This window comes from Myotis yumanensis, unplaced genomic scaffold, assembly GCF_028538775.1.
Source record: "Myotis yumanensis isolate MYYU_CA2020_CCGP unplaced genomic scaffold, mMyoYum1.0.hap1 SCAF_19, whole genome shotgun sequence".
Taxonomy (NCBI): Eukaryota; Metazoa; Chordata; class Mammalia; order Chiroptera; family Vespertilionidae; genus Myotis; species Myotis yumanensis.
Window position 1 is genome coordinate 25,209,372 of NW_027223770.1, and position 25,233 is coordinate 25,234,604.

Consider the following 25,233-nt stretch of genomic DNA (forward strand, 5'->3'; position numbering starts at 1 on the left):
AAGCCTAATTTCACTGGGCCATGACTTACACTTTTTTAAATTTATTTTAAATTGATTTCAGAGAGGAAGGGAGAGGGAGAGAGAGATAGAAACATCAATGATGAGACAGAATCATGGATCGGCTGCCTCCTGCACACCCCGCACTGGAGATCGAGCCTGCAACCCAGGCCTGTGCCCCCACCAGGAATCGAGCCCTGACCTCCTGGGCCAGAGGTCAACGCTCAGCCACTGAGCCACAAGGGCGGGCCGGGCGGCCCATGACTTTCTTCCTTCTTCTCCACCCTGCACCCCCACCCGGAGGTGGAAACCTGGCCAGGCAGGCAGCAGGGCAGCCCAGGGAGTGGTCCCAGGGGGGAGCCCCGTGCTGGGCCCTGCCCTTACCTCCCTTTACCCTCTCCTGCCGACCGGAAGCCCAGATCATCTGCCTCCACTGAGCGAATGGAGAAGCTTGGATTCAGAGGTGACGCGGCTAGCTGACTAAGTAAGCCTCATCGACGTGGAGGATTTAGAACTCAGACTCGGCCTTGGCAGCGTTCTCATGCTGGCGGAGGGTGCGAGCAACCTAGGAACAGCTCTCAACATGCCGGGAAGGTCAGATCCCAAAGGACAGGGCCCTGGGTGGGAAGAGCAACCAAGACCAGGGACTTCCTCACGCCCTCGGCCTGTCTGACCCGCAGGAGGAGTCAGGCTGTCCGTCCCCACAGGCCCTAAGCTGGGTTGGCCCTCGTTGTCCAAAACCCAGGGCAGAACAGAAGAGGGCGAGGGCCCTAGAGAGGCGGCCCATGAATACCACTGTTCCCAGAGTCGGGGTGATGGCCAGGCTTAGGGGACCTGATCCCCCGCCCACCCCCTCCCCAAGTGGCACCCCAGGCAAGCTCCCTGCGTCTGGGGGAGAGAGGTCCTGTGCTATGGGGGTCTGATCTTAGGAGAGCCCATTAGACAGGACTCAGGTGGGGACACTGAGGCCCGGGGAGCTCAGGTGTCTCTCGCACGGCCACATTGTGAGCTTGAGATAAATCTGGGGCTGCAATCCAGACTTCCTGCTCTTCCAATGCCCTCTGGCCGGGCGGGGCGGGCAGCTCCTGCTGGTCTCCGACCTCAACAAGCGAAGAGGAGTCCCAGCATCCCCCCCTCCCCCACCCCTAGAAATCCAATAAAAGGCGGGGCTTGGCGGGGCGGCCACTGCCCAGGCTAACGGCTGGGACGTTAGTTGCTCCAACAGCAGACAGCCAGTCCGAGCTCCATCAGCCGCTGCAGCCGCCCCCCGCCCGAGCCCGAGCCGGAGCCCGAGCCAAGATGAGCGGAAGAGTCGGCGACCTGAGCCCCAAGCAGGAGGAGGCTCTGGCCAAGGTGAGCCCCGTCCTGGCCGGGCCCCGTCCGGGTGGTGGCCCCTTCCCTCCGGCGACGAGCCCGGGAGGTCTGGGCGCGGGGGACGAGCGACCGTCCGGGTCCCAGGCGGCCGGGCGGCGGCGGGAGCAGCAGCCGGAGACACCTGGGCCCGCCGGTCCCCGCGCCCCCCGCGCGCCCCGCGCGCCCCCCTGCCCCCGCGCGCGCCCGCCGAGGCGCCCGGGGAAGTTTGCGCACCCGGCCGGCGCCAGCCCCGAGAGAGGCCCCGAGGTCCCACCTGGGAAGACGTGGGGGCTCGGACGCCCTTGGAGGCAGCTCGGGGCACAAAGGCGACATTCATCTCGGGGCTGGCAGCCGGGCCCTGGCAGCCGGGCCCCAGGTTTCCTTCCATTTCCGGGAGGATTTCCTGCGCCAGGGCAGGGGCACGGATGGGAAGGGCCCTGGACAGCTCCCGGGGTGGCCCCTGCCCGGGGTCCAAGGCCCCCCCGGCGGCCGTGGGCAAGCCCGTCCTGCGCCCGTCTGCCCCCTGATGAGCTGAGAGGCGGTTGCACCAGATTCGGTGCAGGGAGGTCTGGGTCCCCGGCGGTGGCGGTGACTCAGGGGGTTGGGGTTCGTGGGAGCGGAGGCCGGTTGCACTGAGCTGGGCGGCCATCCCGCCCCTCTCCCGCCTAGGACTCGGCCTGAGGCTCTCTCTCCAGGCCAGGAGGTCAGCCTGGCTTTGCCTGGGCACCTGGGCACCTGGGCACCCGGGCAGAGGAGGAGGCGACAGTTCGAGGGCTGCCCCCACCTCCCCACTCCCTGACTCTCCACTTCCCTGCCTGTTGCCCATGGGAAGAGGGGAGGTTGGCTGGTTTTTTTTGTTTGTTTGTTTGTTTTTTTAAATATATTTTTATTGATGTCAGAGAGGAAGGGAGAGGGAGAGAAGATAGAAACATCAGTGATGAGAGAGAATCATGGACCGGCTGCCTCCTGCACGCCCCACACTGGGGATCGAGCCTGCAACCCCTGGGCATGTGCCCCTAACCGGAATCAAACCCGGGACCCTTCAGTCCACAGGCCGACGCTCTACCCACTGAGCCAAACAGGCTAGGGCAGCCGTGGCCAAACTACGGCCCGTGGGCCGGATCCGGCCCGTTTGAAATGAATAAAACTAAAAAAAAAAAAAAGACCCTACCCTTTTATGTAATGATGTTTACTTTGAATTTATATTAGTTCACACAAACACTCCATCCATGCTTTTGTTCCGGCCCTCCGGTCCAGTTTAAGAACCCATTGTGGCCCTCGAGTCAAAAAGTTTGCCCACCCCTGGGCTAGGGCGAGGTTGGCTGTTCGGGGAGCCAGGGCCGATTTGGTCCGGTCTCCAGGTTTGCAGGCTCCATGGCTGGGAACGGTGAGGGGAACAGACGGCTCCTGCTATGGCAGAGGTCGAGGCACGCGTGGGCCAGGACGGCTTCGCACAGGCCTGGCCGCCCCTTCCCAGGGAGGCTGCAAAGGAAGGTTTCGGGTTGTACTGCTGACCTGCAGGGGAAGCCAGGCAGATAAGGGATTCGATTGGGTGGTGGTTTCACGGGAAACGGGGGGCTGGGGAGGGTCCTTGGTCAGTGGTGGCTTCATGCCCGAGCCCTGGCTGAGCGGTGTGCCTGGGCTTCTGGCAGTTGTTGGGGGATGGATGGTCCGAGTCCTTGGCTGACCTGGGCCAGGGGCAGAGGTGGCCGGTCCTCATTGGCCCCTTCTGCGGCCGCCCTGTGGGTCAGTGACAGGGAGGGGTGAGTGGCTGGGAGCGTTGGGCCCGGGGAGGGCCTGGCAGCAGGTGCGCTGGCCTACGGGGTGGTGAACCGTTGGAAGTAGGTGTGGCCAGCCCTCGGGGTCACTGTCCACTTTCCCTGTGTGACACTCCCTGCGCCTTCCCACCGTCATGGCTTCCCACTGGACTGTTCCCTCCACCTGGATAGCCCTCCTTCCTCCTCCCACGGCCTTTGATGCCCTTTAAGACCAGATGAAATGCCATTTTTTTAAAATATTTTTTATTGATTTCAGAGAGGAAGGGAGAGGGAGAGACAGAAACATCAATGTTGAGAGACAATCACTGATCGGCTACCTCCTGCACACACACACACACACACACACACTGCCACCCCCCATGGGAAATCAAGCCCCAAAACCTGGGCATGTACCCTGACCAGGACTCGAACCTCGACCTTCTGGTTCATAGGTCAGCACTCAACCACTGAGCCACACCGGCCAGGCTCAAATGCCATTAAAAAAAAAAAATGAAGTCATGTAAGACCACCCTGTTCCTGGCCCCGGTCAGAATCAAACTCTTCCTTCACTCTGCTCTGCCAAGAACATTGTTCTCCTTTCCATTACTGAGTAGGGTTTTGCGGGGGCTGGGGTGGGGGGTGGGGGTGGAAAACCATGAAAGAGCGTATGCTCTGGCCTCCGACAGACCCGGGTTTGCGCCCAGCTCTGCTGTTTAACCTCGGGCATGTTACTTAACCTCTCTGAGCTCCTAGTTCCTCATCTGTAAAATGGGGACAGTAATGCCTCTAGGGACTCTGAGTGAGGCAGGAATAAGACAAGTGCCAGGTTCAGCGCTGGGCACTGGTAAATGATTGCGGCAGGTCCCACAGTGTCTACTATCTCAGTTATCTGCGATGATGCCCACCGGCCCACCACAGGGAGTGGAGCGGGCACGCAGCCAGGCGGGGGCAGTGTCTTACTCCCTTCCCACCCCCTCCTGCTACCCAGCTCCCACTCGCATGACAGACAGAGTGCCCCTCGCAGCCCCAGTGCTCAGCCAGCGTCTGCAGAGTTGGCTTGTGGTGAATGGTGAAGGGGGGGGGGGCGGGGGCAGCAAAGCCCCAGTGGAGAGTCCTGGGCAGAGGGCAGCTGGTGGGACCTGTCACTCACCCCGCCGCCTCTCTCTACAGTTCCGGGAGAATGTCCGGGATGTGCTGCCCACCCTGCCGAACCCAGACGACCATTTCCTGCTGTGCTGGCTCCGAGGTGAGGGGAGAGGGGCTGCGGGAGGCTGGGGTAGGGCAGGGCTCCTTCTGGGCCACAGAATAGCAACCTCTGGAAACCCTGGGCCTGGCCATCTGAGAACCTGGAGTCGTCAACCCCGAGGGGCAAAAGGGCCCCTGGCGATTACGTAACCTCACCTCCTACTGCATAGATAACACTGAGGCTGAGAGGTGAAGTAACTCGCCCCAAACCACACCGTGCTTGAGCTGCAGGCAAAGAGTGGGGACGGGAGAGAGCCCGGGTTGGCTGAGTCCCAGCCCAGTGTGCTCCCCATCCACTCTGCTGATGGGCTTGGGGAAACAGGCGGAGGAAAACGCCGAGAAAGGCCCCAGGCATGTAGGACGACGGAGGCAGAGGCAGGTTTAGAACCAGGGTCCCGGCTTCTGGGAGAGGCTGGGCCCCTCTGTGGCCTCCTGCAGTGCAGGCAGCTTGAAGGTGGGGAACATGGGGGGCTCGGCCGGAACTAGGTGGACAAGACCCTCCTCAAGCCGCCGCCAGGCTCCAGAGTCCCGAGTTCCACTTCTACTCCTGCTCCGGCCGGGCTGTGGCACCTGGGCCAGGGGTGAGCATCTGCCCTCGGCCCCTCTCTGGGACAGCAGGACGGGACAGGGCTACCTGCCTGTTGTAAGATGTCACGTGGCAGAGCTCTGAGCATGGGATCCACGTTTCTATTAGCATCGGGGGTCAAACTCAACCCCTACCCAAACTCCTGGGATCCTTCTGTCCTTGACCCTCTCTCCTCTTCTGTGATTCCAGTCACGTGGCTCCCTCTCTGGTTCTTGTAACACTTTCCCCCGCCCCCTTTTTTTAAAATATATTTTTATTGATTTCAGAGAGGAAAGGAAAGAGAGAGAGAGATAGAAACATCACGGATGAGAGAGAATCATGGATCGGCTGCCTCCTGTTCGCCCGAAACCTGGGCATGTGCCCTGACCGGGAATCGAACCGGGACCTCCTGGTTCATAGGTCAATGCTCAATCACTGAGCCACACCGGCTTGGCACGCTTTTTTTTTCCTTCTTTATAGAAACTTTATTACTAGACATAAAAATAATAGAGAATAAATTCCACTTTCTTAGATTAGCAGAGATTAAGCTGTGATGTGGAACCATAGTTCAAAAATTAAAGTACAAATCATCCCTGATTGTTTATCTATAGATACATGACAATCAGAGTGCCCCATGCACCCCAAATGCTCAGCCAGTGTCTGCAGAGTTCACACACGCACGCACACATACACACACGCACACACATGCACAGAGTCTCGGGGCAGATGAAGAGCTGGGTTCCCCTTTTCTGTGCAGACATGGAACAGACTGGCATATGCTCAGACAGGGGTCCTCAAACTACGGCCCGCGGGCCACATGCAAATGCAAATATTGTATTTGTTCCCGTTTTGTTTTTTTACTTCAATATAAGATATGTGCAGTGTGCATAGGAATTTGTTCATAGTTTTTTTTTTCAAACTGTAGTCCGGCCCTCCAACGGTCTGAGGGACAGTGAACTGGCCCCCTGTTTAAAAAGTTTGAGGACCCCTGTGCAGGCGCCCCAGGGCAGGTGCAGCCAGGAGAGCCACACGGGGCTCTGCACCTCTGGAAGTGCCACTTGCTCTTTCCCCCCAAAAATCTACAACCCCACAACCCCGGCCCGCCCAGCCAGAGGGCTGGAGGGTATTTTGGCCCCGCAGTTTACTGAAGGGCTGTAGCTACAAGTGGGTGGGTGGAGAGAGTGAGAAGCCAGATCATCAAACCCACTACCCAACTGCTGTTAGGTGAGAAGTGTGGTTTCAGAGAGCTGTGAACAGCAAGGCAGCTCTCTCTTTTTCTCTCTCTCTCTCTAAAATATATTTTTATTGATTTCAGAGAGAGGAAGGGAGAGAGAGATAGAAACATCAGTGATGAGAGAGAATCATTGATTGGCTGCCTCCTGTTTGCCTAAAACCTGGGCATGTGCCCTGACCGGGAATCAAACCGGGACCTCCTGGTTCATAGGTCAATGCTCAATCACTGAGCCACACCGGCTTGGCACGCTTTTTTCCCCCCTTCTTTATAGAAACTTTATTACTAGACATAAAAATAATAGAGAATAAATTCCACTTTCTTAGATTAGCAGAGATTAAGTTGTGATGTGGACCCATAGTTCAAAAATTAAAGTACAAATCATCCCTGATTGTTTATCTATAGATACATGACAATCAGAGTGCCCTATGCACTGCCTCCTGCACGCCCCCCACTGGGAATCAAGCCTGCAACCCAGGCATGTGCCCTTGACTGGAATCGAACCTGGGCCCTTCAGTCCACAGTCTGATGCTCTATCCACTGAGCCACACCGGCTAGGGCTCTCTCTTTGATCTAAGACAGTGATTCTCAACCTTGGCTGCACATTAGAATCACCTGGGAATCTTTTTGGAATGAGGCCCAGAAATCAGGATTTTAAAAAGATTCCCAGGTGATTCTAATGTGCAGCCAAGGTTGAGAACCACTGATCTAAGAGGCGGTCAGCCTGGGTTCCTGCCACTGGTCTCCCAGGCACCCCCAGCTCCCTAGGCCTGGGGTCACCTCTCTCTTTGCAGGATCATTGCAGAGTGTGGTCACCCTCATGTGCCAGATGAGAACACTGAGGCTCAGAGAGGGCAGGACACTTACCTGAAGGCACACAGCTAATGTGAAGCAGAATCAGGGCAGAAACCAGTGTCCTCCCCGGGAAGCCACGGCTGCCCCGAACGCCAAGCCGCGCCTCTGCAGACGGAGGAGCAGGAGCTCAGGCTGGTCAGACTCTGCTATGAATCTCAATTAGGGTTTTGTTGCCTCCCTCTTTTTTATTTTTTTAGAAACCTTTCCTTTTTCCCCTTGGTTCTAAAGGAAGCATCTGTAAGGTGCATGCCCTCGAATGGCTTCTTCTAACCCAGGTGTGAGCTGGGGCTCCATTCTCCCCGCTCCCACTAGGCAGACTCAGGGTTCTCCTGGCTGCGGGCCCTGAGAGCGGACCCACGGGTCTCCACGGCCTCTCCCCGCTGGCGCTGGCGCTGGGCTCGGGCACTCCAGCTAGGAGAGTCAGGTGACAAGATAAACACAAGGAAGTGGTGGAACCCTGGGAAGTGGCAGAGCAGGTCTGTCACCTCCTTTTCCAGGCCTAGGCGGTGATCACATGAGAGACTGCGATGGCCGCTCCTAGGTGGGCTTCTCGGGCCATGCCCTGAGCCACGCTTTTTAAATTTCTTCCTTTATTTTTATTACCTTTTAAAAATTTGTTTGTTTTATTTTTTGGTTAATCCTCACCCGAGGATACTTTTCCATTGGTTTTTTGTAGCGAGTGGGAGGGAGAGGGAGAGACACAGAGAGAGAAACATCGATGTGAGAGAGACGCATCAATTGGTTACCTCCCACATGCCCCCCGACCAGGGCGGGGAATCGAGCCCTGCAACCGAGGTACATGCCCTTGACTGGAATCGAACCCGGGACCCTGCAGGCCTCGGGCCGACGCTCTATCCACTGAGCCACACCGGCCAGGGCCCAAGCCACGCTTCGAGCTGCCCCTGACCAGGGCAGCAGGAGCCCCCGAGGGGCCTGACTCAGCAGGTGTGGGAAGAGATCAGGCCAGGTGCTGCAGGAGGCAAGTGGCGGCTGAGGGAGGGCCCTGGAAGCCCCTGGATGTTGGACCCTGGCAGATAAGGGTTAACTGGAGAGCCACCCTGAGATAAGGGGGCTCACAGTCCACCGCCAATCCTGTTTGCTGGGAGATAAGGTTTCTTCTCACAGCTAGGGGTGTCCCTCCTCCAGAAGATCCCCACTTTCACATGCTCCCCATCATGAGAGCAGGCTGCCTTGCACCTTCCACGTGTTTCTAGCTCATTAGATGATTCTGTCAGAGAAGTGCGGCATCTTGTTCAAGGTCAGGCAGGGATGGGGAGTGGCTGAGATGCAAACCTAGATTCTGTTCCTCTAAGAGCTGCCCCTGCTGCCACGCTGGCACATGATGGGCCGTCCACAGTGAGGACTGGTCAGTTCTGCACATGTGTGTCCAGCAGCGATGAAAGGTGGGGCGCTGGTCAGGCCTCTCGGGGCAGCCTTTGGACACATCCTGAGTGCCCTGAATTTCACGCTAACAGGGAATATGCTTGGGCACCTCTGGGAGCAGCGCTTAAAGGACCAGAGAGCAGCCCGGCTGGTGTGGCTCAGTGGTTGAGCGTCGACCTATGAACCAGGAGGTCATGGTTAGATTCCCGGTCAGGGCACATGCCCCGGTTGTGGGCTCGATCCCCAGTGTGGGGTGTGCAGGAGGCAGCCCGTCAATGATTCTCTTTCATCATTGAAGTTTCTATCTCTCTCTCCCTCTCTCTTACTCTCTGAAACCAATAAAAAAAAATATTTTTAAAGAAAAGGACCAGCCCTGGTCAGTTTGGCTCAGTGGATAGAGCAGCAGCCTGCATATTGAAGGGCCCTGGGTTCGATTCTGCTCAAGGGCACACGCCGGGGTTGCAGGCTTGATCCCAGTGGGAGGGGTGCAGGAGGCAGCCAATCAATGATTCTCTCTCATTGATGTTTCTCTCTCCCTCTCTCTTCCTCTCTGAAATCAATAAAAATATATTTTTTATTAAAAAGGCCAGAGGACAGCCTCTCTGGTCCAGGCTCCGGGGCCGATCTTGGGGTTGGTCAGACCCACAGAGGACACACAGCTGGGAGGGACCACTCATAGGTCAGATGACAGAATTGGCCAGAATCTGTATCTCACAGACCCTTTAAACTAAGGATGAAATTAAGCTGACGGCAACAAGATGAAATCGGATCGGGGTGGAGCCAGAAAACCACCTCGCCACATCGGGGTGAAGGCTTAGCGGCAGGCCAGCTGAGATGGACTTGGGGGTTCCACTGACTCTGAGTCCCCCTGAGTGAAGGGGGTGACCATTGCCAAGAAGGTCCTTGGGCTTTCCTGGAGAAGGGCAGGCAGCACCTGGTGCCGTGCTCAGCTCTGGGCCACACGAAGGAAGAGGGGCTCTGGAGACTGGAAAGCGTCCAAGAGGAAGTAATGTGGGTGCACTTGAACCTGAGCTGTGAGGAATGGCGGAAGGACCCACGGAGGGGCAGCACTGGGCAGAGGAGGGGACTGGGGGGCGGGGGGCACAGTGGTTGCCAGTGTTTTTAGCGGGACAACTTTTGGGGGTTCATGCATGAGATAAAGTTGGCCTCGGTGAGCTTTAGTGTGAAATGTTCCAGGAATCCTGGCAGGAGGGTCCCCTGGGTCCCACTGAGGGATGCGTCTGTCCTTGCAAGACATGGCCAGGTTGACTGGGACTTTACCAACCCCTCCATCCTACTGGGATGTTCTGTCAGCTCTACCCCAGAGGATGGGGCAGCTATGTTCATCTTTTTTAAAGATATATATATATTTTTTATTGGTTTCGGAGAGGAAGACATCCATGATGAGAGAGAACCATGGATCCGCTGCCTCCTGCACGCCCCGCACTGGGGATCGAGCCCGCAGCCTGGGCATGTGCCCTGACCAGCAATCGAACCGTGACCTCCTGGTTCATAGGTCAACGCTCAACCACTGAGCCACGCCGGCCGGCCAGTTCACCTTTGAACTGTGTATCAGGTTCTCAGGTTTGGGTGTTAGGCTGTGGGAGAGATTAGGTTTGTGTCAGGGGAAGGCTAGGTGATAAGGGAGTCCAGGGTCCACTTTCCCCGGGCGGAGATAAGACCCTTCGCCTGACTGCACCCATTGGGGCCAAACTCTTTCGACCCTGAAGTTGCAATGCTGCTCCCACGTGCCCGAACCTTGACCTGCTCTCCAGGGTCTGTGGTTCTCTAGACCAGTGGTCGGCAAACTCATTAGTCAGCAGAGCCAAATATCAACAGTACAACGATTGAAATTTCTTTTGAGAGCCAAATTTTTAAACTTAAACTATATAGGTAGGTACATTGTTATTAACTTAATTAGGGTACTCCTAAGGCTTAGGAAGAGCCACACTCAAGGGGCCAAAGAGCCGCATGTGGCTCGCGAGCCGCAGTTTGCCGACCACGGCTCTAGACGCCTCCAGTGAAGGTCCTCACATTAGCTTCTACCTGGGGGGTGATCTGAGAGCCAGCTGGGGTGTGGACGGAGAGGAGCCGGTCCTAGAATGGGAACAGGGAAGATCTCTGTGTCCCTGGACGCCCGGTCTGCTGGCCTAACCCTGACCACGTTTTCCTGTTACAGCAAGAAGCTTCGACCTGCAGAAGTCCGAGGCCATGCTACGGAAGGTGAGGTCCATTTTGCCTCCGGATCCCGGGGCGGCCTCCGTTTCTACCCCTCAGAGGACCCCCGTCTTCCGCCCCTCCCGCCCACCTCCATCACAGCCTGTGGCCTGCTGTGACATCTCTGCGTGTTAGCCAACCACGACCGCCTGATCCCTCTGGAAAAAGTGCATCCCCTCCCCGGGGTACAGAGCCTGCTGGGGTCTGGGCCGGCCGAGGAGGCGTGTTCTGCCGAGACCTCTGAAAGAGGCAGGGCCTTGCCAAGACTGGTTTGGCTCAGTGGATAGAGCGTCGGCCTGCGGACTGAAAGGTCCCGGGTTCGATTCCGGTCAGGGGCATGTGCCTGGGTTGCGGGCACATCCCCATTGGGAGGTGTGCAGGAGGCAGCTGATCGATGTTTCTCTCCCCCATTGATGTTTCTGGCTATCTATCTCTTTCCCTTCCTCTCTGTGAAAAATCAATAAAATATATTTAAAAATAAAAAAATAAAATAAAATAAAAGAGGGCCTTGCTTCACATTCCTGCCAGTCGCTTTCTCATGACGCACCCCTTCATGCCGTCACCTAAGCCTAGATGTCTGTTAAGAGGTCCCCCTACCCTGATTTCCCTTTTTTTAAAAAAAAAGAAATATTTTTATTGATTTCAGAGAGGAAGGGAGAGGGAGAGAGAGATCAATGATGAAAGAGAACCATTGATCGGCTGCCTCCTGCATGTCCCATACTGGGGATCGAGCCTGCAACCCACAACCCGGGCATGTGCCCTGACCGGGAATCGAACTGGTGACCTCTCGATGCCGGGGTCGACGCGCCACCCGCTGAGCCACACGGGGCTGGGCTCCCTTTTCTAAAGCCCTGATTGTGTGTTTGCAGCACGTGGAGTTCCGAAAGCAGAAGGACGTCGACAACGTCCTAAACTGGCAGCCGCCAGAGGTGAGGACAGAGGGGTCCTGGCCCACCCCCCGGTGAGGTCATGAGGCCCACAACCTGTGTGCTGGGTCTGTGGGCCTGGAACCCCAGAAGAAAGCTCTGACCATGCCAAGGGGGCCCTCGTGGTCCCCCGGACGGGTGCCCATTGGCCCCCGGGGGACGGCTGTGGAGGGAGAGCCTGGGGAACCCAGAGGGAGACCCTGGGATACGGGGAAGGTGCCCGACCCGCCTGCTGACCAGGCGCCTTCTCCGTGTCTTGGCCCAGGTGGTCCGGCTGTACCTGACGGGGGGCATGTGTGGCTACGACAAGGAGGGCTCTCCCATCTGGTACGACATCGTGGGGCCCCTGGATGCCAAGGGTCTGCTCCTCTCAGCCACCAAACAGGACCTGCTGAAGACCAAGATGCGGGACTGCGAGCTGCTGACGCAGGAGTGTCACCGCCAGACGGAAAAGGCGAGTGACGGGCCGATGGCGGGAGAGGCGGTCCCGCGGCAGCAGGGACGTCCCACGGGGGACTTACCCACGGCTTCGGGGCTGAGGCCTGGGCCTCAGATGGCACAGGACAGTGACATATCAAACTCTTAGGGACTGACATATGTTGCCAAATTTTTATTTTTCCCGGGAAGGACTTTAAAAAAATTTTTTGCCAGCAACCATGACCATCATTAACCCCCAAAACCATAGGAACGGCCAAATCTCCGAATAAAGGGCAGCCCTTTAAACAGGGTAGATTTAGCTTCCCAAAGAGCTTAACGACATTCCTGGTATTCTTCTCGTGTATCTGGGCCCCGGTGAGATCTCTGTCCTCAGACAAGTGTTTGGGTGTCGCGGGTGCGGATGAGCGAAGGGAGAGTCCGTGTTGCCCTAACTCTGTGTTTTAAAAAGCACACGGCTATCTGATTTCCTCGCTGAGAAAGTGCTGGAGAGCAGGCTGGAGCTGCTACCGTGATCTCTCCTCCTTCCTTCCTTCCTTCCTTCCTTCCTTCCTTCCTTCCTTCCCCTTCAGCGACTGTAAAGATCCAAGGACCTGGTGCAATCAGCGGGGGGGGCCGTTTCAACACCGTCACCCACACACACTCACTGAAGGCTAGTGTGTGCAGGGACCCCGTGAGCTGGGGAGGCGAAGAGGCATGCGATTGGAATGCACCCTGGAGGGCTTAGGTTGGACAGAGAGCACCTCTGTGCACAGAGAACCGGCCGCGCAAAGCCTCACGGGCCGAGCGCTCCGTGGTGCTGCCCACGGAGGAGCAGGGCAGACTGCAGAACAAGGGGCCCTCAGACGCTAGCTGGATGCTCCCAGGGGGTCACTGGATGAGAACACGGACAACCAGGCGGGCAGGGTGGCCTGCCTGGGTCACAGTGAGATCCTGGGACACTTATCTCCGTTGGGGACACCGTGACCAGGTGCCAACGCTGCCAAGGTGGATTCGACCAGGTCCCTTGAAGAGCTCTAGGCCTTTTTGTTTTGTTTTGTTTTGTTTTGAAATATATATTTTTACTGATTGCAGAGAGGTAGGGAGAGGGAGAGAGAGAAACATCCATGATGAGGGAGAACCATGATTCGGCTGCCTCCTGCACGCCCCACCCTGGGGATTGAGCCACAACTTGGGCCTGTGCCCCGTCCGGGAATGGAACCGTGACCTCCTGGTTCACAGGTCGACGCTCAGCCACGCAGGCCGGGCAAGAGCTCTAGGCCTTTTGGGAAGGGAGACACCAAGACCTCTTGATCTAGGGAAGAGGTGAGGCCTCCCTCAGCCCAGCGCCATGGATGAGAGTAGCCCGAGGAAGCAAGGCAGCACCGTTTCAGGCGGAGGAACCGCGTTGAGCAAAGGCCTTGCACGCCATGGCACAGGCAGCTGTAGAGTGCACGGCAGGGGATGAGGCTGAAGAGGGAGCCGGGAGCAGCTGGGTAGGGCCCGGCCCATATCCCCATATCCGGCTGCAATATGCGCACGTGATGCGATCAGCATCTGCCCTGAACCCGGTGGGCTCCTGCGGCGAGAGCCTGTGGTGACTCTCTGCCCCTCTGTGCCCTGCAGCTGGGGAAGAGGGTAGACAGCATCACCATGATTTACGACTGCGAGGGCCTTGGCCTCAGGCATCTCTGGAAGCCCGCTGTGGAGACCTACATAGAGGTGCGGGGCAGGGGGCAGGCCTGGGGAGGCGGGCGGAGGGGGAGGTGGGGCAGAGAGTAGGGCAGGGGGCCCCTCTGCCGGGATGCCCTGTGGGTGGGCGAGGCGATGGGGGCACAGGCCGTCCTGGAGGAGGTCTGCGCCCACCGACTCGGTGCTGTGTTCCCACAGTTTCTGTGCATGGTGGAGGACAACTATCCCGAAAAACTGAAGCGTCTCTTTGTCATTAAAGGTAAGTGGAGACCTCCGTGAGGACGCCACGGACAGGTTTGGGAGAGGGACACGTCGGGAGCCGGAGCAGGGAAGCTGAGGGCCCTCAACGTGCGCGGACGGCTTTAGGGTCCACACAGCGTTTAGGATGCACCAGTGCCTCCCGGCCGGCCGGCCGGGGGAGACCCACTTGACTCTGTCCGCTGTGCAGAGGGTGAAGCTGGAAATGAAAGAGGTGCCCGTGCTGAGCCTCACCCCCTGGGCTGCCACGTGGGCCCCAGGGCGCTCGGGCAGGTGCGGCTGACATAGGGCGCCCAGGGCGATGCCGTTGGGGACAGAGTGGGCGCTGCGTCCAGCCTCGCGCTGTCGGCCTCTGTTCCAGCCCCCAAGCTGTTTCCTGTGGCCTACAATCTGGTCAAACCTTTCCTGAGCGAGGAAACGCGCAAGAAGATCATGGTCCTCGGGGGTGAGTAGCCGGGGCCCTTCTCAGCTGCGCAGGGGGGCTGTGGCCCCGCCTGGGATGGCTTTAGAGGGAGGGCCACAGCCACAGGCACAGGGTGGGCGGACGGTCCCTCTGCTGCTCTGGTGGCAGTGGCGCCTGGGAGCAGGCTGGGGCTGGGTTGGGGTCTTCATATCTGTTTTCTTTCTGTAAGTGTATTTTATTTAGTTATTGTTATTCCTCACCCGAGGACATTTTCCCGTTGACTTTTAGAGAAAGGGGAAGAGAGGGGGAGAGAGAGAGAGAGAGAGAAACATCAATGGGCTGCCTCCAGCACAGGCCCCAACCAAAGCCGAGGGACATGCCCTTGACGGGAATCGAACCCGGGACCCTTGAGTCCGTGGGCAGACACTATCCACTGGGCCAAACCGGCGAGGGCTTCATATCTGTTTCCCTAAGAGCCCCTGCTCTCAGACAATCTAGAAGGAAGTACTGAGCCCAGCGTCGTAGATTCAAAGATGAATGAAACGCCAGGCACTGCCATCAGGGAGCTTACAGAGCCGCAGGAGAGAGAGGACCTGCAGGGAGGAAGCGGGGCTACAGACTAGAAAAGGCGCTAGCGATGGCCCAGAGAGGGTGCCACGCGGGTCACGGGAGCGGAGGGTGCCCTCAGCTGGGGGGCAACTCGCTGAGAGCACTTACCAGGTGCCAGGCCCTGGACGAGGTGCCAAGGCTACAAAGGCGAATTGGACCCAGTGCCTTGCAGCCTCTGGGCCTCTTGGGGAAGGGAGACACCAGGCCCACTCGATCTAGGGAGGAGGTGAGGCCTCCCTTGGCCGAGCGAGCGCTGTGGGGAAGAGCAGCCAGATGAAGCAAGGCAGCGCGCTTCCCGGCAGAGGGAACAGCATCGAGCAAAGGCCTCGCGCCCCATCGCACAGGCAGCTGTAGAGTGCGGGGCAGGGGGTGAGGCTGAAGAGGGAGCCGGGAGCAGGTCACGGAGGACCCGGGGCCGAGGGGCTGGGCCGTGACTCTGCAGGCCCTGGGAGCCAGCGGGGAGTTCTGAGCAGGGGAGCACCAGGGTCAGATCGTACATGGAGACACAGCCCACTGGGGAGATGGTGAAGGGCAGATAAAAGTGGCCTCTGTGGGCAGGAGGTGTTGCAAGCCGGGGCGGGGGGCGGGGGCAGCGGGGGCAGCGAGGAGAGGAGGACTGCCAAGGACTTCTTTGGGAAGTAAAGCAGCAGAACTCGAACGCTGGGACGTAGGAAAGGAGGAAGAGGAACCGAGAATGACGTCCTCATGTCTGGCATGAGTTGTCTGCGCAGGGCAGTCACTCTGACGCAACAGCGAGGTCAATGGAGGAAGACAAGGGAAGAATGAGCTTGAGGCTGAGTTTCAAGGGTGTGTGAGAGCCCGGCCGGTGGGGCTCAGTGGGTGAGCGTTAACCTAGGAACCAGGAGGTCACGGTTCGCATCCCGGTCAAGGGCACGTGCCCGGGTTGTGGGCTCGATCCCCAGTGGGGGGCGTGCAGGAGGCAGGCGATCCATGATTCCCTCTCATCATGGATGTTTATCTCTCTCTCTCTCTCTCTCTCTCTCCCCCTTCCTCTCTGAGATCAATAAAAAAAAGAGTGTGAGATATACAGATATTGGGGATACTTGAGCCTGAAGCTGAGAGGAGGACTCCAGCCTGGGCATGTGGGAGCCATCAGATGCCAGTCAGGGCCCAGCCAGGAGCCCGTTTGCTGGAGCAGGAAGTGGCGTGTGTGGTGGGAGAAGGGGCTAGAAGGGTAGCTCGGGACTAGGGAGATCGTGGGTGACTCGAGGCCACCTCTGGGCTTGAGCGTGGGCATGGGGAACGGGGATGCGGGAGGTTTCTCAACGTTCACCTTCAGGCCACACGTGGCAAGTGGAGAATTTCCAAGTGTGTGCCGGCGAGTCCTGGGAGCGGAGCGAGGCAGGCTGGAAAGCCCGGGGCTTCTCGGTTCTGGTCTCGGTTCTGCCTCTCGTCACCTCAGTGACTCTCCCTGTAAGATGGGGAGAATTCCCCCGCCCCGACCCCAGCTCTGCCGCTGCGCTGTGGGGAGACGTACAGAATCCCGCAAAGGCTCGGGTGGTGCTGGCTTCTCGGCTGCTGCCACCCTCCCTGAGCATGAGAGACAGGCTTCCGGGCAGCATGGCCGTGGAGGAGGTGCAGCCTGTTCTCCCACCCACACCTAAAACCCTCCCAACCTAACCCGCCTCGGGCCAAGACCCAGCCTCTCCACCAGCGGAGGGAGGAAAGGCGCTGGGGAGGGAGGACAGGCGCTCGGGCCGGCTACTGGAGCTTAGCAGCACAGATTACATCGCCCCGAGACCACAGGGGTTGCCTGGACTCGGCCCCTGCCGTCCCGGGTCTGGGAGGCCCCGGACGGCCTCTGTGGGTTTCCAGCCGGGGTCGGCGGCAGAGTCCACCGGGTTGCATCCCGTGACTTGGAGCTGCTGCATTTGTGCGGCTTCTAGCGTCAGCGTGGAAAGGTTTCCACTATCAAAATATTGTTCTTGGCTGGTATTCGTTGCGGACTTTGGGGTGGCGGACACGTGGTTCGCAGCATCGGTTGCACTAGAGTCAAACTCTCCTAGTCAGGAAAGGGCTTGGTTACCAGAGAGAGAGAGAGAGAGAGAGAGAGAGAAATCTTGGCCGCTGAATGGTCTAAAAAAACCCCCCAAAAACAGAAAACAGGAGCAGATGTGAAATCCTGGCTGGAGTTGAGCCAAGAGAACCCGTGTGAAGGGGCCGCCCTACAGCGATGCGTGCATTCATTCGGTCACAATTGAGCGCCCTATGTGTAGCGGAAGCTGGGGGCGGGGCGGCGGGTGTTGCTTGGTTGTGCCGCACGTGCTGTTCCCTCTGCAGGGCGTGCCCTTCCCTCCCTGCTGTGTTCCCTCCTGGTCACCCTGCAGATGTGTGCCTCACCTGGCTGGGGGCGGTGACCCACTCTCCCACGTGCAGGGCGCTTTACCTGCTCTCTCAGGTGCTTCGGTCACTTCACTCCCACCAGAACCTGCCAGAGGCAATGGGGACCCAGGTCCCCTGACTGCAGGGCGGGGCAGGGCAATCCTCGCGGCGAAGGCCGCCCCCAAACAGGGGAATGTGCTGTGGGGCGTCGGTGCTCCGAATGCCTGTGTTTGGGGGGAGAGAGAGAGGCCGGATGGTTGTTCTCCTGCCTCTTCTGCGTAGACAGTGGTGACCCCTCTTTCTCCTTCCTTACCTCCCCTGCCAGCAAACTGGAAGGAAGTGCTGCTGAAATACATCAGCGCCGACCAGGTGCCTGTGGAGTATGGGGGCACCATGACCGATCCCGACGGAAACCCCAAGTGCAAATCCAAGGTACGGGCCCCGGGGGCTGGAGGTGACCCGGAGGCCGGACCCCGGCTCACCGCACGCTCCGTCTCTAGCTCAACTGGGGGGGCGACATCCCCAAGACCTACTACGTGCGCGACCAGCTGAAGCAGCAGTACGAGCACAATGTGCAGATCTCCCGCGCCTCCTCCCACCAAGTGGAGTACGAGATCCTCTTCCCCGGCTGCGTCCTCAGGTAGGGAGGTTCCAGATCCTTCCAGGAGCCTCGAGCCCTGCAGCCCCAGGCGCTGGCGGGACCCCCGGGATCCCCCAATCGCGCGCCGGAAAGGGCGGCTGTCCCGCGCAGGTGGCAGTTCTCGTCAGAAGGCTCGGACATCGGTTTTGGAATTTTCCTGAAGACCAAGATGGGGGAGCGGCAGAAGGCGGGGGAGATGACGGAGGTGCTGCCCAACCAGAGGTACAATGCGCACCTGGTGCCCGAGGACGGGAGCCTCACCTGCAGCACCCCTGGCATCTGTAAGTGTCCCTGTCTTGGCTTGAAACCCCTGCCCTTGACGCCTGCCGGGGAGGCCCCTCTCCCCCCAGAAACGCCGGCTCTCAGGCTGTTAGAACCGCAAGCGGAAGGCCCATCCGCGCAGGTGGGGAGACGTAAGACTCGGGCAGGTGGCCTGACTTGCTCAATAGCGTGGGTTAATAGCTGGTTATTATAATGCAGGGTAGGACTCTCACCCGGTCCTAACGGTAGCAGCGAGTCACAGAGCTGGGTGATGACAGGGGACTGTATCCGCTCTGGTCCAGGTGTAACTGGGTTGTGACTGCGATCAGACACCTCTTGGGAATTCTTCCCCACGCGTCAGAGAGGCAGGACGGGCTGGCGGGGTGTAGGGGGTCACCGGGTGAGCAGTGCTCGCGAAAGCCCAGCCTTGAGCCCTCGGGGCGTCACTCATCTCCAGGTGGCACGTGAACAGGAAGTTTTAACTCAAGAGGAGTAAGAATGGCAGATGGGCATTTGAAAAGCTATTACACCTCACTGCGCTTGGCAGTATCAATCAAAACTCCCTTGGACTCAGCAATTCTACGTCTAGAAATTTAAGCCTACAGAGCTGTCTGCACAAAGACACAAAGACGTAGGATGTGCTTAGCAACCTGGAGGCTGGCAACACATTACATGGCCTCAGTAGGGTCTTGTTAACTTAATTATGGTCCATCCACACAGTGCAGTAGAATATACCCGTTAATGAGACTAAGTTGACGGGCTATTCATCTTTCTTGAATGTGTGTATAGCTCATATTTATTTCAATGTTTGTGTAATATTAGAAGTGGCTGGGGTATTTATTTTGGAACGTCGGTGTGGTTTTTTGTGTGACCAGAAACATGCCGGAGAATCTATATCAATGCGTCTATGGTAGAACTGGTTTCCTTATACGTTGTGTCAGAGCTCAGGGGTTAGGCGTGGAAAATCAGTGAGTTAAAGCTGACAGCTAACTAGTCCTCAAGCAAGTGACTCAACCTTCCCGAGCTTCAGTTTCCTGATGGCCAGGGTGGGGATGCAGTTCTCTGCCTCAGAGGGGCCCATGGTGGTTACATGTGATGAGGTCATGGTAGCACTTAGCGTGATACCTGGCACACACCAAGCCCTCAACACACTTCAGCCACCGTGGTCGTTATCTGGGCAAGACCTGGGGGAGAAGGGCCGTCCTGGAGACGGTGCCGCAGGTGGGAGGAGCCCTGGGCTCCATCTCCATAGCAGCGCCACCAGGATCTCCGCCTGCAGCTATCCTGGCCTCTATGCTTGGCTACACCAGCACCCCAACCTCAGATTCTGTATCCTCGCCCCCATCCCAGGCAACTTCCAGTCTCTGCCGCCACCTCCTCACAGCTGCTCTGTGATACGGCTCCCCGGGGAGGAGAGTATTCTTGTTAGTGAGCAGCTGGGTCCCGGGGGAGAAGGCATAGACTGTACGTGCGCTTCAGCAAGAACAAGCTTAGCACCGAAATGGATACGGCCATCCGCAGAGCATACGTCATTGTATACATACACGCTTGACTTTCTTTTAAAAAACAAACAAACACACGTTTTTATTGATTTTATTTTTAAAATATTTTTATTGATTTCAGAGAGGAAGGGATGGGGGGGAGAGATAGAAACATCAATGATAAGAGAGAATCACTGATCGGCTGCCTCCTGCACGCCCCACACTGGGGATCGAGCCTGCAACCCGGGCATGTGCCCTGACCGGGAATCGAACTGTGACCTCCTGGTTCATAGGCCAGTGCTCAACCACTGAGCCACATCAGCTGGGCTGTTTTTATTGATTTTAGAGAGAGGAAGGGAGAGGGAGAGGGAGAGAAACATTGATGAGAGACAAACATCAATGGGCCACCTCCTGGTTCATAGGTCGATGCTCAACCCCTGAGCCACGCATGCCGGATGGGCTCTCTGAATGCTTTTGAGCAAGTGCCCCTAAATAGTTAAGTTTTCCTCTTCTCCTTAAAACTCGGGAGTGAGCCAGAGCAAGAAATCTTAATTTGGGGTTCAGGGACTCCCCAGAGCAGTCATTATACACTGAGTGGCCAGATTATTATGACCACCCCATCAGTACAATGAAGTGAATTAGTTATGCAAATCCTATCTAATAATAGACGAAGATGCAAATTGACCGTACTTTCACTATGCCCACCATTGGCTAATCAGAGCGATATGCAAATTAACCACCAACAAAGATGGCGACTAATTTGCATATACCGGCTGGGATCGAAGACGGGGTAGGAGCGGCAGAGACGGGAGCGAAGCCCTATTCTTGCAGGAATCTTCCTGCAATGGGCCTCTAGTAATAATAATAAAACCTTGAGAGTATTTGCTTAAGAAGTTTCCAATATTCAGTATTTTTGGAAGTGTCAATGAAGTACTGATGGGGTGGTCATAATAATCTGGCCACTCAATGTAAATCTTAAAGAACAAACACCTCCCCCTTTATAATAATAGTGTCTTATTGTCCCCTTGACTATCCTGAAATATAACAACTCACACAGATAATTTTTAAAAGTCAATATCATCTCCTTAGTTGGAGAAATTAAAAGAAGCTACTTTAGAATACAGGGTGTCCCCCAAAATGTATACACACCCTTGGAATAATTATTAATTCCAATGGGTTCAATCTGTAAAGAAAGAAACAGTCATTGAACTCTCGGTGGTTAAGTGTGTATACATTTTTGGGGGAGATGCCCTATATCTATTTCTCAGTACAGACATGAGAGGGCATGCTTATAGCCAGTCTCTTCAGATTGGCACCTTTCCCAGTGGGGACCTCTGCCCTGGAGGGTCCATGATGGGCCCCAGAGGATCTGAGATGGTGTGCAAATTTCATCTCCAGATGAAAGCATCAGATTCTCAAAGGGGTCAGTTCCCCAGCAAAAGTTGAGGAGCCCTCGCTCGCCTGGAGGATCTCTGGGGGCTCTCCGAGTCTGTGATACAAGATTAGTGTCCAAACGAGCCATGCAATTCAGGAACTCCACTACCCTTGGGCCTGGGCCTCCTAACAGCCCCTCCCTGCTTCTGAGGGCAGAATATGACTCGAGGCAGAGCCATCTCGATGGTGCTTGGTCCGAGAGCGAGAAGACTCCTCTAGTACCACGGACCCTGGTTGCTAAGGCTTTGTCATCCAGGGCCGAGAGCAAGCGCCCCTCTTTCCAGAAGGATCAGGGCTCCTGAGAGGCCTCTGGCAAAGAGAGAATCAGTGACTAATTTTCACCTCAGACCACGAAGATGGAGGGTGGTGTATCTACCGTCGTTCTAAACTACGCACCTGATCTAGGGGCAGGGAAGGGGCCAGGGGAAGTATCAGGATTAAATGCACAGTTTGTTTGTTCGTTTGTGCTGGGCAAAGTGAGAGAAGACCAGGATGGAGAAGGACCAGAGCTAGCTGTTTTGTTCTCATACTCTGTTCTCTCAAAGGGGTTATTGGACCAAAATGGAACAGACTCTCCAAAAAAGGGGGTTGGATTAAACACGGTCGGCCCCGTTTCCTCTCCGCAGAGGGAACCACCTAACAGGTCTCATCTATTCACTTATCAGAGTCCTGTCCCTTTACAAGCATCACGTGTTGCCCTAATACACAGGATGTGCGCGCACACGTATCCATTCACGTCTGTCATTAGGTGTATGTTGGCAGGAACTTTGAAATTGTAACACTTGTCACAGGGTTTGAGAAACGTTCCTTGCAGACAAGATCAGGCGTGTTCAGGGTGGTATGGCCCCATGTGAAAACCTCCCTTTAGGAACAGGCACCCGAGTAGTGTCACCCAAGAGAACTGGGAGTGCAGGTAGACAGAGCAGCAAAGCCCACAGTTATTGTCATATCTCTATGAACCCAAACATTACAAACTACTCATCATGTTCTGCAACTTTTTTTTTTTTTTTTGGCCAAAGGATAACTGTGGCCATTTCCCCCAGGCACTTCTTAGGAGGCTAACTCCTTTCTTTTACCATCAGAACAGTATTTCATCATATGGATTGCAGCATAAACTTTGTAAGCAATTCTCCTTAGAACACTGGCGTTTTCCCAAGCGTTCAGTCCCCCAAACAGGGGTGCAATGAACGTCTTTGCCCGTGTATCTTCCTGCGGGATACAGTCCTGCTTCAAAAAGTCTGCACAGTTTACCTTTTCTCAGAAACGGGACAGGACAGGGCTTTCCAGGGCCCGCGTCAGGCAGCAGTTCGGACCAGAGGGAAATTCTAGTTCTGTCACTTCCTCTCTGTGTGACCCAGTGACTTCCTTTTTTAATAGGACATAAAACAGGACTCATGCTGAACTCATAGTTATTTTGAGAAATAGTGAAATAACACGTATAGATTACCAACCCAGTGCTGACTCACAGAATGAGCAATCGTTACCATTACTCTTATTGTTGTAACGACGACCGATCGCTGCTATGAATTCTACTCCTCACTTTTATGGATTTCAGAGAGGAAGGGAGAGGGAGACCAAGATAGAAACATCAATAATGTGCCGAAACCGGTTTGGCTCAGTGGATAGAGCGTCGGCCTGCGGACTGAAAGGTCCCGGGTTCGATTCCGGTCAAGGGCATGTACCTTGGTTGTGGGCACATCCCCAGTAGGAGGTGTGCAGGAGGCAGCTGATCGATGTTTCTCTCTCATCGATGTTTCTAACTCTCTATCCCTCTCCCTTCCTCTCTGTAAAAAAATAAAAAAAATTTAAAAAAAAAAAATGAGAGAAAATCATCGATAGGCTGCCTCCTGCACAACCTCGCAACCCAGGCATGTGCCCCGTCCGGGAATCGAACCGAGACCTCCAGGTTCCTAGGTCGATGCTCAAACCACTGGGCCGTGCCAACGGAGCTCTACTCCTCACATTCAAGGCCCAGTTCAAGCTCTAACTCCTCTAAGAGGCCTTTCACATAATTTCACCCTACAGGGTGCTCTCTTTCCAAGCTTTACAGGAGTGGTTCTCTCTCACTCATCTGGCACTTGGCATGTTCTAGGGAACCCTTTGTCCATCCAGCTAACCTCATTTGCAGAAGGTGAAGGACCCCTGCTTAATGCTACCATCATCCTCAGTACCTACCACCTGGCCTTGCTCAGTCAACAAACACCGCTGTCCCCAAGCCCTTTGGTGGAACCGCCTGAACGCCCTGTTTTCTGCCTCCCCTCAGATGTCCTGCGGTTTGACAACACCTACAGCTTCATTCATGCCAAGAAGGTCAGCTTCACGGTGGAGGTCCTGCTTCCAGACAAAGCTTCAGAAGAGAAGATCGAACAGCTGGGGCCGGTCACCCCAATGTAATGCCTCCTCCCACCGCAGGCCTGGCTCCCTCAGTGTCTCCCCGTCAGTTTCTGTCCCCTGTCGCAGTCATTTTTCCAGCACCCTGATGGCCAAAGGAACTGGGGCTAGAAGGAAGACCTCAGCTTGAATCTGGGGAGTTTTCATTTCAGAATTAGGAAGAGGGAGCAGAGCAGGAGGGGGTCTCCCGGTCTTTCAAGCTACGGAGGAGTCCCCAGGGGCTGGGCACTGTGAAGGGGTCTGTATGTCCTGAAAACTGTGCCTACAGCACCCACCCGTGACAGCTGAGACAGGAAGGGGGTCCCATGGGGTGGCAGCAGGGAAGAAACTGGAAAAAAGGGGAGAGACTGAAACGTAACATTTCAGCGAAGCCAGCAGCAGGGGAGAGGAACTTGCAACCAAATGAATACGTAAGCCCTAGATCATAATGAGCAGCAGGAGGAGTTGCTAGAGTTACGCTGGGGGTCAGAGGCGCTTCTAAACCCTCTATCACTGAGGCTGGGGTCCTGTGGCCTCCCCCCGCCCCCCGTCTCAGGAGGTGGCACACAGGTGGCATAGAGCTTCCCACTCAGGGGTACCACAGGCAGGTCTTACCCTCACCTTGAGAACTTTAGCAACTCCGGGGTCCCAACGGCTGCCGATTTAATTACTGATGATTGTCATTGATTCAGAGCTTCCTGGGACAGTGAGCTTCGGTACCGGCCACTGTCCTCCGACGCAAACAAAGCACAGGGAAATTACCTCCAGGGATCCCAGCTCTGGGGAGGGAAGGGAGGCTCCGGGTGCGTGTGAGCCTGAGGTTTCCAGCCTCCCATGTGAGCACCCCACACAAAAATGACAGGTGGGATCCAGATGGTAGAACTCAATGAGGGCATTTGCCAGTCTGAGCCGTCCACGGTGCTCGCCGACCCGCTCCCTGTCGGCCCGAGCAAAGCCTGGGCAGTTCCCATCTCTGGGAGAGGCGTACCGTGGGCGCCATGGGTTCCTAGTGCCTGGCCTGGCGGGGAGGCTGCCCGGCAGGGGGCCAAAGGCAGGGCCAGCATCTGGGAGAGCCCGGGGCTGGGGGCCGCCACAAACAGCCTCGCAGGCCCCCGGCCCCTCCACCCACGGTGACAAGCAGGGATGGCCCTGGGCTCGCTCAGCGACCAGGAGCTGGAGGGCAAGGACCCTTCGAGCCACCATCGCGCTTATCCCAATCCCACGTCCTGCAAACGCACACCAGGTCCTGGGCTGCACAAAGGCAAGAACACGAGAAGGCAGCCCAGCCTGGGGAGCTGGCCTGGCGGAGCGGACGGGAGCAGGAGGAGGGGGGGCCCCCTGAGCCCGCATGGGTCCCAGCCAGAACACTCAGGAGGACATCCCGACCTTGGTTTACAACGCTCTGTTAGGAAAATTAACCAATGAATAAAGCAACGGTCAATGCACAGAAAGTGGAAGTCCATACCGACCGCCCCGCCCCGTTCTTCGCTGCTCACGCGTCACCCAGAGAACCCGGAGCTTAGCGACCTCTATCCGCCAATAGTAGGTGGGGCGCATGCGCAGAAACCACTCCCTGCTCTTTGGCGTGCGCTTTCTGGCGCCTCCTGATTGGCCTACCCGGTGGGCTGTCTTCCGCCATCTTTGCTAAGGGCACTAAGGGTGCTCTGGTCGCCTTCACGGTCAGGGGGGAAGCCCCGCCCCGCTCGGGTTTCTAAGGGTGCGCAGGACGCCAGGCGGTTCTTGCGCGCTGACACACGTGGGTCTGGCTAGCGCGCGGTGCCCGCGGTGGGCCCGAGTAG

At 56.8% G+C, this 25,233-nt stretch overlaps 1 protein-coding gene across 2 annotated transcripts; it reads left to right on the top strand.

Annotated features, from left to right (window-relative positions):
* The first annotated feature begins 575 nt into the window (after positions 1-575).
* SEC14L2 (SEC14 like lipid binding 2) lies at positions 576-24,885 on the top strand. 2 transcript variants are annotated; one of them, XM_070399850.1, is made up of 13 exons: positions 576-591; positions 1,211-1,350; positions 4,278-4,353; positions 10,566-10,609; positions 11,473-11,532; positions 11,795-11,983; positions 13,570-13,665; positions 13,834-13,894; positions 14,255-14,338; positions 17,574-17,680; positions 17,749-17,888; positions 18,000-18,169; positions 23,328-24,885. In XM_070399850.1, exons 2-13 carry the CDS (start codon positions 1,297-1,299, stop codon positions 23,456-23,458), a joined length of 1,212 nt encoding a protein of 403 aa, XP_070255951.1. In that variant the 5' UTR covers positions 576-591; positions 1,211-1,296; the 3' UTR covers positions 23,459-24,885. The 2 variants fall into 2 exon arrangements, with proteins under 2 accessions (XP_070255951.1, XP_070255952.1); XM_070399851.1 differs by having other exon boundaries at positions 1,223-1,350.
* Positions 24,886-25,233: the final 348 nt, after the last annotated feature.